This window comes from Gallus gallus, chromosome 3 (assembly GCF_016699485.2).
Source record: "Gallus gallus isolate bGalGal1 chromosome 3, bGalGal1.mat.broiler.GRCg7b, whole genome shotgun sequence".
Taxonomy (NCBI): domain Eukaryota; kingdom Metazoa; phylum Chordata; class Aves; order Galliformes; family Phasianidae; genus Gallus; species Gallus gallus.
This window is the reverse complement of record NC_052534.1, coordinates 30,624,271-30,638,141: the sequence shown is the minus strand read 5'-3', so window position 1 is coordinate 30,638,141 and position 13,871 is coordinate 30,624,271. Positions and strand designations below refer to the sequence as shown.

The following is a 13,871-nucleotide window of genomic DNA, read 5'->3' as shown; positions in this document are numbered from 1 at the left end:
TCTGGGGATTGTATTCGGGTCTTTTGCTTCCTGTCCTGTTCCTGTTCAGATGTTAATCAGCTGTTGTGTTCTATTCCAGTTACATGTGAGAGATGTTAGTGTTTCTGATCCGTTCTGGCTTTTATAAAAGGGTTAGGGAAGCTAAGCTCTTCTTAGCACAGTGACTAGATAATAATCCATACTTAAGGATAGGGAGCCCAGCTGAGTTAGGGAGGTGGGGATCTTTGTATTGTGCATGGAAGGAGTGGGGCCATAAGAGAGGTGTGATTCTGATAACTTGTGAGAGACTTTCATAGGGTGCGTGTACGTGACAGACACATGATATGTCCTGTTTGGTGGTATTTATATTCAGGAAGAACTAAGCAAGACTAGAGTCCATGGAATTCATTTCCTTTGGAAATATGCTAGGTGTTAGGCAGGCCTATTCTTCAATAGCAACCCTGATCCCTTTCTCTTGCTGTCTGTTGAAGTTGTTCCCATGCAAGGAACAGAGATTTCTGCTTAATAGTCGAGGTTAATTGATATGAAAAAGTAGAAATGACCAATAATCCTTCTGAAACTCAATTCTAATCCAAGAGACACTCTAATGCTGTTACTCAGATGTGAATTGTGAGCATTAACATGCAAGTGGAACTGAGATGCAAGTCTCTGTGCTGGGAGCTGTCATCTTTTTTTATTTTAAACTAAAAGCCTGGGAGCCTCAAAGTAACCAGCAGCGGAATGGATCTGAACGTATTTTTAATTGAAATTCCTTCTCTGCATGAAAGGACCTCATTAAATGTTAAAATATCCTTTAATAACCTTGCAGTCCTTTTCCACTGTGCTTGGCATCAGCAGTCTACAGGGGCTACTTCTTCACTTCAGACAGCTTGTTCTTCTGTCCTCGACAAGATCTCTCAGTGCAGTTTCTACGTCCCCCATCTCTCTGATTAGTAGTCTTGATCAGGCTTACTGCAGCAGCAACTTGTGTAATCTGGCTTGAGGCTCGTGGGGGCTGAGGTTGGCTCTGTCCATAAGCACAGGAAGACAAGTGACAAATCTCTTGCTGTTGCTTCCAATGAGGCTATCAAGGAGAAATTGCTGCCTCCTAATTCTTGCCAATCTCCAGTGTTGAATCTGGTATTTAAGATGTAGGCTGGTTAAACTGAGTGAAAATTGTGGGTTAGCTGTGTGATTAGATAAGTGGCACAGGACAGTAGCAGCAATTACTTTTACACATGAGTATGTGATTAGTTTTTTGGAGTACTGATTTGGTGATAGTCAATGGATGTTCCCGTGGTGTTGCTTTAGAAACAAATGGGGCTATGACTGTGTTATGGAAGGTATCTTCTCTGTCATACAAGCTTATCTTCCTGATTAAAGAGCAGGATCAAAGAAATGCTGCTTTTGAAAGGAAAATGTTGGAAAGATGATGCAGCTCTTGAAATAAGGAGCATTCTCTGCAGCAGCATCACCATATTTCTATTAAGGATGGAAAACTACTGTTCCTGAACACTGGTGAACAGGCAGTTGTATAGGATCAGAAAAAGCAACATGAGAGAAGGTAGTGATGAGAAACACATCGTAGATGTCCTCTTTCTTGTTATTGGAGAGGAGATGCAAGTGGGTGCTGGTGTGGTTTTGCAAGAATGCCAAGTAGCTGTTAGTTCTATGGATCCTGGACAGAACAGTCTAAACCATTCAGTGCTGTATCACATCTGCTCCTGATGTGTGGTAAATTCCATCTTTGTTAAACAATGCAGAAGACATGGCCGCTCTGTGAATGGATTTTACATGGAGGGGTGCCGTGTGATGGAAACAACTAGAGCCGAGCATGCGTGTGCAGCTGCGGTCAGTCACTGTCACTGCACCCTGTCTCAGTGAAGAGGTTGGTTGTTTTTTGTCTTTGTGAGGGGATGGAGGAATCATCAGCTTTTGGCAGTAGCAAAGTAAAATTGTTAGGTTTCCCCTGCCGTCTTCTGACCCCGTATCTGTTCGTGTCTGTTTTCCTTGAAGACATGGCTGTTGCTGATGGGTGTGAGCCCAAGTCTGGTAGCCCTCAGTGAACCGTTCCAGTGAAGCTATATCTGTCAGTGAGCTCAGAAATGAGTCAGGAGCTATTGTGGGTAGAAGCTAGAAGACAGTAGAATTGGAGCTTCTGCTGGTGATAGCCTGCTAGAAAGAGAACTGTAAATGCGAAGGGGTGTTATTGGGAAAGATGGATAAGGCAGATAAAAGGGACTAAGGTTAAGTTTCCTCTTATATTACAGTGCTAATTAGAATAGCAGTGTTTGGGCTGAAGAGCTGCCTGCTGCTGTAGCTTCACGCCAAAGCTAAGTTCTTCCTGGGTACAACAGAATGTGGACTTGTAAGCAAGCTTCTTCAGAGAAGCTTATGAATACTTGGAGTTTTGAGCAGAATTAGCACTCTCTTCTGTTTCTAGGTGTTGCCTATGTTCATTTCGACTTAGAATCACAAGGTCCATCGATCTGCAGAGTGGGTCTGTTGCTCTCTGAACGGAGTAGCGGGGGATTGAGCCACCTCGGATGCAAAGAATGCCTGGATATTGTAGGCAGAGGAGGCCTAACTGTGTACTGGGTTGCAGTGAAGTCTGCAGACCAAAGTTAGTCTGGTGTGGCGGGCTGGTTGGGGAAGAATGACAGAAGCTGGATTCCTCATACTGATGAGGCCACCTCTTGCAGGCTGGTTACTGTTCTGCACAAGCATCCTGCTCAGTGGTGGGATGATTAAAAGATCTTCCCTTTCTGGGATGCAGTGAAGACGAGGAGCTTCTTTTGCACTGGAGGCTCCTGTAATTAGATAGTAGCCTGATGGTGCAGCAGTTTGCTTCTGACTCCTGCCCTGGCACCTGGCTGTGGGTTGCTCTGCGCGTGCCTGGCTGTTTCCATGTATTGTGTCAATAGGTGACTGACACTTAGTTTCCTTTCTCATGTTTCAGGAACTGTTGGCCAGATGCTGCTGGATGCTGACAGGGGAAAGCTGATTCGGAGACAAGCAGTGAGAAATGTTTGGACACGTCGTCATTTTGGATCTGTAAGTCCTTGTTTGAGGGATAGTTGCCTGGAGGCAGTGTGGGTATTTAAGTGGAAATTCTGAGATCGTGAGGGTAGGTTTCCAGACCTGGTATCTCTTCCAGGTGGGTGAGGATGAGATGGCAGGTAGTTTAGTTGCTGGGTATTGGGTAGGAAGTGGGACAGCCCTGCCTGAGCCTGAGGAACTGTGTGATGAGAAACAGTGAGGCCTTTAGCATGTTCTCAGCACCACCGTGATGGGAACATGCAGGGACCCATGGGGACAGCTGTTCCTGGAAGCCTCTGCTTGTTTGCCAGTCTGACTTCCAGCTGTTTTTGGGAGCTGGTAGAAAAGCAGTTTCAAACTGTAATAACCTTGTCTTTCCTGGAGTTACACTTTTTTTTTCTCCTTCTCTCTTTCTTTCTCACACTGTACTTTACAGCTTGCTCCTGCAGATCAGTTATGCTATTGTGGAGCTGTTCTTAACTTTACTAGTCGAGACCTGACAATAGCACTGCAGTAAGGAGGGGGGCTAGACAGTTTGTTGGGTCAGAGCCAGCACTAGGGCACCTTTCAGTTTGTTTTGGCAGAGCTTGTTTGCATGATCCTGGTTGCCTGCCTGTTCCATTCACCTTCCATCTGGCTCTCCCCATATGCATACAACTGCTCCACACCCTTCACTTCTATTCCTCCTCACAGGGCTTGGTGCCATGGATAGGAGAAAAAGCAGCTCAGCAATAGAGATGCATCAGGAAAGGAAAGACTCCTCTGCAGTTTCTCTCATGTCAGCGACAGGGTGATAGCCGTAGAGCTAAGCTCTTAGAGCTGTCTCCTGGATCCACCCATTTCTCTTCAGGCAGCGATGGATGCCCTGAGCTTTGAATACAAAAGATCCTTTCTGAACTTGTGTTAAATCCTGGATTGGATGGGCAGTATTTCACAGAAGCCTATTTGCACCAAGGTAGAGCATGACACGCTGCTTGCAGGAAGCCAGAGAGTAGTTTGTCTTCTCTCTTGTAGAGGTGTGAGCTATCACGGTGGTAAGCACAGGAATGCAATGTTTTGGCTCAAAGGAGAGTCTGATAATTACCAGCTCATTTGTAAGTGCACCTTTAGCAAGAAAAACTGACATAACAATTACCTCATTTGTCCTTTTAGCATTTAGGCTTCACAATCTGCAGTATCAGAGAAAATGAGCAGTAAGGGTCCCATTTCATAGTCCTTCCTGGAACCAAGGTTTTCCAGAACCTGTTGCTTCATGAATTTGTGTGGTTTGGGTTGCCTGAGTGAGTCCTTGGGATGTGTCCTTGCCAAGTGCCTTTATAGCTCTTGCTGGGCTATGTGGCTCAACTGTCCTAAGCTAATCTCCTTTACAGCTTACTGTTGTGGGTTGGAACAGGTACTTGTAGTGTGGTAAATATCCTGTTGTGCTTCATTATAAACATTCCCTCTTTAGACGTTTACAGAGTAAGGTTTCAAACTGACTTTTTGATAGATGCTAAGCCATTTGTTTCTCTTCTTCAGGGCATCTGAGTGAGCGTCCCTGCTTCATGAGGCTTTGAATTTGAGCCCAGGCTGGTAAGTCCTCAGGTCCTTAAGGGCTGGAGAAATTATAGTAATTCCATCTTGGGATATCTACATGACTGTCTGCTGTCCTTAGCCTGTCAGGAGTTGACAGAAGAGTTAACTATATGTCACCTGGATAATGGTGGGGTATTGGCTAATCTGCTTCTGGACAGGAGATCAGCGTTTCACTTTGAAGAGGAGGAAGTCTTCCTAGCAAGACAGACCCAGCTGTTTCTTTTGAAGATGGAGTGGAATGTACATTTGGTATGCTGGATGTGATTATTCTAAACTATTTGAGATCTCTTCACCTAATTGTTTTTAAAGGAAGAGATCTTGAGAGAATGACTCCAGCAAAGGTGAATTTTCAGGATTTTGGTTGTGGAGATTTACAAGCTAATTCTTGAAAGTGGCTCACATATATGGAGAACACATGAGTACTTGTGTTTTTTTTTTTTAGAACAGTGAAGGACAGCTTATAAATTATCGTGTGAAATGTAAAGCCTGATGTGGCTTGGAGCCACTCTGTGTAGTACAGACATTCCACACTTGCCAGCCCTCGCAGCGGGCTCAGTATAAATGTCAGGAGGATGCAGCTAAGCAAGAGAGGATAAGGACTGAAGATAAATCTCATGGCTCCGTTTGGACACTGCATAACATGTAAAACTCCCTTGGCCAAAACATAAAGCAAATGAAGTCTGCTAGGTCACTGGCCTGGCAATATCCCTTGGCCAGCTGGGAGGGCCAGTGTAAAAAGGCATTAAATAGCCCTCCCATCAGATGAATGGGAAGGATGATCCGAGTTGTGGCAGGTCCTGCACTTTAGACTTTTGTAGGTCAGGCTCTTTGGATTGCACAGTTGCTAAGCTTCGTCATTGATAGGATTCAGCAAGGGAAGGGGGAATGGGAAGCGTGTTCTTACCCCAATTGTATGGGGATTGTCAGTGATGCGTGTACTGTCACCAGGCCCCTAAGGAGATGTTTTGGCAGAAAGTCTTCTCGCTCTCCACCGTAGTTACAGAGTGGTGGAAAGGAAGAAGATAGCTGCTTTCCTTCTGTCGCACATATTGCTCTTGTGCTGCTTCTGCTCCTACAGCAGGCAGAATCTTCCTGCCCCAGCACAGCTGGGGTAAAGGGACAAAAACTAGTCTGGTCTTATAGCAGTACTGCTGCATTTTGCAACTTCTGACCTTAGATACCAACATTAATGGCATTGCTCCCTAATTTGATGCCACCTGCAACTCGGTCTTTGTCTTTTCTGACAGTGAGCAGTTGTAAAAGTATGGTACCTCCTTCTGACAAGCCTCCTACAGTCTGCCCCACTTGTGCTTCTGTGTAAGCAGAAAACTTCTGAATTTGGGCTCTTTAATGACTAGAGTCTCCTCCCACACAGTTCCTGCTGACAGTGACAGCACATAATCAATAACTCCTACTGTCACTGCTGCCTGTAAGGCTTGCTGTTTCCATATTGGAAAAGGCCTTTCCTAAAGAGCCTAATCAATATGCTGCTGTGAGGCCTGTTCCCGTTTGCTATATATAATCTGGATACACACAAACTACGTGAGTGAGTGTGTGTAGAAGGGGGGAGAGGATGTGCCAGCCCCCTGCTCTCACTGGCTGGGGGAAGGACACATCTATCTCTGACTTTGCTCCCTCTCCTGCAGCTGCTGCTCAAGGCTTGTGGTTGCATCCTTTTCCTGCTCTACCAGTACTCTGCATGGGGACCTGCTGTGGGATTCCAGGGGAGACTACTTCCTGCTGGCTTGCTCCTAGGGTTCGATGGAGTGCCTGTGCCTCTCTCTTCTGTGAACTTTCTGCTGTTGGTAGGTAACCCGCTGTCGGAGCCACGCAGGTGGGAGGATGTCGAGCACAGCTCCAACAAAGAAGCCTTATCGTAAGGCACCCCCGCAGCATCGTGAGATCCGTCATGAGGTTCCCATCATTCGTGACGACCAGGATGGAGTGATCTTGGCTGAGCAGAGTCAGGTAACGGCTTGCCGGGTGGCAAAGGGCTTATCACCATTGCACCAGCAAACAGGGTTTAGTTGCACTGAGGCAGGCCAGCTTGAGCAGGCAAAGGGGTTTGAGGTTTGCAACCTGAACTTCTCCTCATCGTGGTCCCTGGAGTCCAGCAGTGAGAAGGAAGTGACAGGGTGCAGAGCAGAGTTGAACGTGAAGAGCCAGACCGTCTTGCCAGCACCGCCACATGGTAGGAAGATGGGACAGCAAAGTGGGAAGCGGTGCCCAAACCGCAGTCGTGGGCACCTCAGCAAATTTGTGAGCCGTAGCATGGAGACAGTTGTGGTGCCTGGAAATGAGGGACACCATTCCAGTTGTTCTTTCAAGAGCAGAAGCCTGGAACGCTCACTTATGTTTAAGGAGCCTCCTGAAGTCTTGACACCGAGGAAGTTTCAGGTCTCTTCTTCACACCAGCCTCTGAAAGGGATCTTGAAGCAGCCTGGCATGCAAACAGGCCCATGCCCTGAGACCTTACGCAAGTCCCGCTCAGTTGAGACGCTTTCCCATGGCCGTGGTTCATGCAAGTACAGCGATCCTCAGATCTGCCTTGTCCGTAAGGAGAAACGCTCTCTGGAGCGCAGCAGCAGTAGTGCTGCTGACATTGCCAAACGCAAAGAGAAACTCAGAGAGGAAAAACTGCAGTTCTCCAAATTCCTGGATGAGATTAGCCAGCGGGTGCTGAGTCCCATCCGCTTGCGCCCACTAGAAGAGACCAGGGGAGCAGAGCAAGACCAGAATTCTGCCTGTTGTGCCAGAGGCTCTGTGCCAGAAGGCCAAGGGGAAGGTCACCTGGAAGAGGTCAAAACCAAGCGTGCATCTGAAAGATCCTCCTGCCCAAGCAGAAGAAAATCAGAAAAGAAATGTGAGGGAATGGGAATGGCTTCGTGCCAGAGAAAATGTGCAGAGGAGGCTGAGAGAGTTTCCAAACTAAGAAAGAAACCCATCCTTGGGAGAAAGGACAGTAAGGAGAAGCTCCTTTCCTTGGACAGAAAGGTAGTAGATCTGTGTCAGTATGAGCTGCAGCAGCTGGCAGACCTGGGGCTGGCAGGGACCTCCTCTGGGCAGCAGCACTCACTGTCTTCATGGAAAAGCAGTGCAGAGGGCAAGAGGGATAAAAGCAGTCCCTGTTCGCAGCTGTTACAGCCAAACCATCTATGCGCTAAAGTCGAGCGGAAGCATACAGTGGAGCGGAACTACCCAAAGAAAGGATCCTTCTCCCCTCCAACACACAGGAGTTGGGAGAAGGGACATTCCCCATCTAGATCCTCCCCTTCCTTCAGCCTGGCACTAAACAAGGTAGGTGCCAGGACTGCTGGCTTTTGCAGACAGGGGTCTCACAAAGGCTAGAACTCCTACCTAGATCTTGTCTCACCTGTAATTCCAGGACTGGGGGGAGACAGCAGGCCCCCAGACCTCATGCTGTGGGTACTCAGTCACCAGAAGTGTTGCTGTCTTATGTTGCTGCTTGTGTCTGTGCTCCAAGTTGGGTATATCTTCCTGGGAGGAGCCATCTTCCCTTTGACTCAGGAGGTGGGGGGGTAGGAGTTGGTTCTCTCTCCCCTCTGCAGGCCTCTTGAGTGTTTGCAGGTCAGAGGTCCTCAGTCTGCAGGGAGCAAGTTGGGATGCTCTAGTGTCTGCAGGTGGTGGGAGGCTCTCGAGACTCTGTCTGCTCAGTGCCTAGCTATTCTGGGGTAGTCTGACTCTATGTTTGATGTCTGACTGAGGCCTTTGTAAGCTGTATCCTTTCTTCTCCTTTGGGCCTGCTTTGGGACCATTGCCTCATTTTACTAGGAATTGCCTTATTCCCTTTGCCTGGTCATTACTGTGTGCTGTGTGAGTTTGTAGAGGTTGGGGAAGCAGTTCCTAGATGATTCTGCATGAATTAATCGATTGTCATTTGGGGTCAGAATGCAAGGAGGGGTTGGGTTGATGGTCTTGCCTTTAAGGACAGGAGATTGTATGCAGGCACTAAGGTCTATCCTTTTAAAATGTGAACTAATGAAGGAAGCAGGCTCCTGATGTCTTAGGGCCAGAACTGGGTTAGGTTTGCTTTATGTAGTATTGCTAGAAGCTTAGCAACCTCATTCACAACTGCGTGTGGCATGGCCTCTAAGCTCAGAGCTGACTGTGACACTTAATAGCTAATTTAAAGTGTTTCAGCAGTTAGGGCTTCTGTAGTGCCAGCGCTACACCAGGCACCAAAAATAGACCATGGGCAGCTTGGACTTTGTGAGAATGGTCACAGCCTTGGGCTTTCACAAAAAGTATGGTTGTTGTTAGTGCTAATTAAATCTCACCCAGCTGTGCTGGCAGTCAACAGCCATTTCATGCTGCAGCACTGTCTCTCCTTGTTCTGCAGATCGCTACTCCAAACATCTGTGGGGATGTTGCCCAGAATGTTTCTTTCACAGGTTTTTTGGCTTCTGGTGTTTCTTGTGCTACCCTAGAATAGTTACAGTGGCTGTTTTCAGGTCTGCAGAAAGAAATCCTTTTCACAGTATAATCTAGCTGGTGTAACTGGTAGACACGGTTTTTTCATCTCCCAAATGATGCTCTGTAATTCTTTTGTGAGGCCTCGAGGGTGTTGTGATTTCTGTGGTGACAAGTTAATTCTCAGTGTACGCTGGCCTGTTTGATTCCTGTTGCCCACTAACTGTGGATTTGTAGGAAGCTGAAACACCAGCAAAGATGACAGTATTGCAAAAGATGCTGAGATTGCAAGTGGGAGATTAAAGTTACCTAACTTGTGTGGTGGTTTCTAGTCCAGCTGTTTTACCCTGAACCAAAACACACAGTCTGTTTTGGTATCAGCCAGCTGAGTGATGTGTACAGAGCCCAGCTTCTCTAAGCTTGCTTATCATGATCCCGCAAGCAGGCGTGGAAGAGTCCCCCAGGGTCTAGCAACTGAATCTTTGTCCTTTAAGATACTATGTGAGAACAGAATTCTTTCCTCTTCTGAAAGAATCTCACAGCTGTTTTCTTCCCTGTGCAGGAACCCTTGACGGATGCAGAAAGGATGAAGTAAGTGTCCTGTTCCCCCTTTATGCCTGTCATACTGCAACTGTGTGAGTGCTGATTCCTCACATCTTGCATGTGTCACCTGTGCAGCGAAGCTGACTGGCCCTGCAGGCTCCCCATAGATCTTCATTCAGCTCTTTTAGGCCATGTGGGCAGAGATTTAGTCTGTGCCTCGCCAACCTCTGCATTATATGCCTCACTCTGGAGGCATGGGGACACAGATCTTCAGTGCAGGTGCAGGCAGAGGAGTTCAAACCTTTAACACGAGTGGAAAGAGAAGTGTGCCTTCATGTCGTAGCATCTGTTTTAATGCAAGCCATCAGAAACAGCATGCAGGGGCCTGCTGCTGAGTGTGGGTGAGAGCTGGGTCCTTTGCTGATGGTGCTGTGGGGCACAGACAGCTACTAGCACTGTGCTTAAAGCCATACTGGGGAACAAGTATGCATTGCTAGAGAGGAGCTGTGCTGTGCTTCTGTATTTTTCTGAGCACAAAGGAATGATAAACAACAGGAAATCCTTCTGACCACCAGGCATGTCCTGGCAGGGGACTAACAAAGCAGTTGGTATTAGAATGGGATTGACTGACGGCTGTGATCACATCTCTACACCCACCCCACCACCTCTGTTGCTGATCTGAAGGTTGTTTAGAGCACTCTTTCCACCATCTGTTAAAGGTGTGAGGGCTTCTGAACAGCTCAGGGGATGAGCAGTTCAACTCCTCTATCCTACACTGGGATAAATTATTGAGTGGGTTTTATTCACCAGTGGGGGACACTGGAGCTGAACGGCCTATCTGGCCAGTGAACTTTATCCAAGCGCTGTAACCTGAGAGGGAGCTGGGAGCTGATAATGTGGCTGGCCAGCTAGTAGTGTGTTACAAAGCATCTTGTAACAACAGTGCACCTCTCTGCATGGGCTGGAATCTCCTGATAGTTCAGTTCCCAACTTTTTGGGGCCCACGTGTGGGGTTGGCCCCTAGAGCAGGGCAGCAGGATATGGGTGCTGGTGTGAAGTGCCCCTCGTGCACTTAGTAGTACCTTCGTTCCTTTGTGTCCAGGCTGCTGCAACATGAGAATGAGGAGCTGCGCCGACGGCTGATGTATGTGACTAACAAAATGGAAGCAATGGAGAGGGAGCTGGAGTCAGGTCAAGACTACCTGGAGATGGAGCTGGGTCAGAACCGGGAGGAGCTGGAGAAATTCAAGGACAAATTCCGTAGGTATGGAAAAGAAAAACAAAAGAGGGATAGAGCTAAAGAGATCACTCCCACCAAGGGCTTCCTCAGCTGGCTTGAGCAGGCTGTGCCCTGTTGTGTTGAACAGAGAGGTATGCTGCATCCTCTGTGCTCTTCCAGACTGAGGGGAGAGTAAAAGCTTTGCAGCCATTGCTTTCTCCAGGGTACAATGTAGGAACACTGCCAGCTCAAGGGATGGACAGCAATAGGGAATTCTATTTATTGGTTGTAAGGTGGGATCTGTCTTGGTTGGCTGTCTGACATAAGCAAAAAGGAGCCACTGACTACCTGGGATGTAGCGCTTCGGTTAGAAATTAATGCTAGGCACTGATTACGTGGTTACACATAGCTTAGCTCAGAGGAATCCTCCAAAGTCCTTCTTATTCTCTCCAACAAAGACACAAAAGGTCACCCAGCCAACCTCACCTTGCCTCTAGTAACTGGGAGTCTGAACGCCTTTATGTTGTCTTAGTACTGTGAATTCTCAGGAGTATTGGGGTTGCAGAATTGATGGTTTGCTTGGTAGTTACAAAGAAGACTTGAGCAAAGGCCTGAGAACCATTCCTGTGTGTATGATCTTGATTCTGTAGGTTACAGAACAGCTACACTGCTTCTCAGAGAACCAACCAAGACCTGGAAGAGAAGCTGCATGCCCTGGTAAGTGTACTGCTCTACATAGAGGAGGTAGAAGAGACATGTATGTCAGGAGCAAAAGAGGGAAGGGTTCCTGGCTTTAGGCAGCAGATGTGGTTGGTGTGGGGTGGGTTTCTGGCCGTGACCATCTATTCTCCCTTCTGGCTGGTGTGACAAATTAGTTTCTTGATTTACTGAGCCCCTACTTGGTCATGCACGTGAGCTTGATTGCCCACAACATAACTGCATGGTATTCCGTCATGTCGCTTCAGTCCCTCTCAAAGTGCCAGGGATGTGTCAGTCAGTCTTGGGGTAGTCATCCTGGGAGGACGGGGGCAGAGCCAGTGTGCGTGTGTGTCTGTTGTGTGCATTCATAACACTCATGGCTGTTTCTTTTCTCTCCCTCCCTCTCTTTCTCTCTCTCTCTTTCTCCTCCCCACGCTGCTGCTGGCACACGCTGGGTGCGCTCACCTCTCAGGCCTCTCTCAGCCAAAGCTGGATTTTTGCAGTTGCGTCTTTTCGTTTGTGTGTTTTTTCTTTCTCCTCTTCACATGTCTCAGCCTGTTGGTTTCATTGTCAATCCCACATATACACCATCCCAGATGGAGGGGCCCCAGCCCTCGTCCAGCCAAGGGCTCACCTGGTATCCAGCAGCTGCCCACAGATGCAGCAGGTCCTAGCTTGCAGTGCTCTATCATAAGAGCATTTGACTCCAGGCCAGCTGGAGCATGGCGTGCTGGGAAGTGGTGCCCATAAACTGTGGCACTGCACAAGATGTGGATGGCTGTGTGCCTTGTTTGCTCCCTTTCCTTCCCCTTCTGGGTTGTGAGCAGGCAAGTTGAACAGCTGAGATGTAGCCCAAGATGGGGGTGGGTGGTTTTTTCTTTTTTTTTTTTTTTTGTTCCAACCCTTGAATTTCTTGGGTTCATATAGATTGTGTTGGTTCCTAAAGAGACTGTGTATTTGGGAAGGATTCTCCTCCTCAACCCCCTTGTGTCACCTGTGACTCGTCAGTGGACTTTGGTGGTCACAGCCTTCGAGCAGACTAGATCAGTGTTGGAGGAACTTCTTGAGAAAGGGGGTGGCTTGATTGTTCTAAGCTATTGCTCCTCTCAGTTGTTGTATCTGAGTTTCTGTCTGCCCTGCACCTGAACTGTTAGGGAGTCAGAAGAGACAAGATCATCTGCTTTAAGGAAGGTGTTACGGGAGCTCCAGATGAAGCTGCACAGGTCCTTTTTCTTAGTAGAGCAAGAACTGAACTCTTTGAAGATAGTGCCCTTTCCCTGCCAAAAAGAACTGTCCATTCAGCATTGACTGCTGGTCTTTATCAGCAGTGTTTGTGTTCTGTTGATCCCGAGCAGAGGGCTGATTATTACGAGCTCAGAGGTAGTTACTGCTGGTGGCACGATGACTGTTCAAAACCAGTAGTTTTCCATCAGAAACCCTGTGAGCCAGTTAGGCTGCAAGAAGAGGGACTGCATTAAGGAGGTTCAAACTCACTAGTTGTCTCTGTACCTAGCAGAGTGGCTGTCTCCAGCTGCCTTTGGAATCCCTCCCGAGGTGAAGAGCCAGGCTGTTCCCTTTGTCTGTCTGTCTAGAAGTTCTTGTATCTCAGCTGAGCATGTCATTGTGCTATGCTTGGGGTGAGTTGGGTGGTGAAACCGGTTTCTTCTGTGCCGTGGAAATTTACACCTGGTGTTCTTGCATCCCAGATTAAAAAGGCAGAGATGGACCGCAAGACATTGGACTGGGAGATTGTAGAGCTCACTAATAAATTGCTTGATGCCAAAACAACGATCAATAAGCTGGAGGAACTTAATGTGAGTCTGCAAATAGTTGTGGAACTGTGTTGAGGTGTGGGCTTTTTTTCTGGTTCAGAGTCATTAGTGTAAAGAAGCACATGAATAACTAAAATGTATATGAAAATGTGGGAACAAGCAAATAGAAAAGGGCCTGAGGGGTTGAGCAAGGAGGAGCTGATCTTCAAATTTGATATGTTTACTTTTCTAGCTTTTAAGCTTAAGGTTTGACCTGTGCCCAGGCTGTAGCAACCAAGTGGTCATTTAGCTTAGATATGGGAGGGAACTACTGCCTTTTCCATACAATTAATGTAGAAGTTCCTGAATTTGGTGCGTGTTTCTATTTACTGCTCTCAGTTTACTCCAATCTGTCTACAAGATGCCTGACATTCAGCAGTGTCTGCAGGCATGGTTGAGAGCTCCGAGATGGGTTAGCAAAAATCTGGTAGGACTTTTGGAGATCAGTTCCACAAAAGAATAGGAGTTTGATATATGGAGAGAATATAGGCCTGGAACAAGAGTTGTAAGGGACATGGCTGAGTTGTAAGAAGTACACGAGGTGTGGAGAGGAGGGAAAGGCAAGCACCCTCAGG

At 47.5% G+C, this 13,871-nt stretch overlaps 1 protein-coding gene across 12 annotated transcripts in view; it reads left to right on the top strand.

The window, feature by feature from the left end:
* Positions 1-13,871, top strand: part of TJAP1 (tight junction associated protein 1) — a 38,498-nt gene that overhangs the window by 18,777 nt on the left and 5,850 nt on the right. For 7 of the 12 annotated variants that reach the window (XM_015283775.4, XM_040698375.2, XM_015283774.4 and 4 more), the window contains 8 exons: positions 2,939-3,033; positions 4,537-4,590; positions 6,403-6,561; positions 9,587-9,615; positions 10,670-10,831; positions 11,437-11,503; positions 11,958-11,987; positions 13,192-13,299. In XM_015283775.4, coding sequence (XP_015139261.2) covers positions 6,436-6,561; positions 9,587-9,615; positions 10,670-10,831; positions 11,437-11,503; positions 11,958-11,987; positions 13,192-13,299 — 522 coding nt within the window. In that variant the 5' untranslated portion in view covers positions 2,939-3,033; positions 4,537-4,590; positions 6,403-6,435. Of the gene's footprint in view, positions 1-2,938; positions 3,034-4,536; positions 4,591-6,402; positions 7,891-9,586; positions 9,616-10,669; positions 10,832-11,436; positions 11,504-11,957; positions 11,988-13,191; positions 13,300-13,871 lie in introns of those variants that run through there. The other 5 variants (XM_015283777.4, XM_040698376.2, XM_040698377.2 and 2 more) reach the window with 3 other exon arrangements.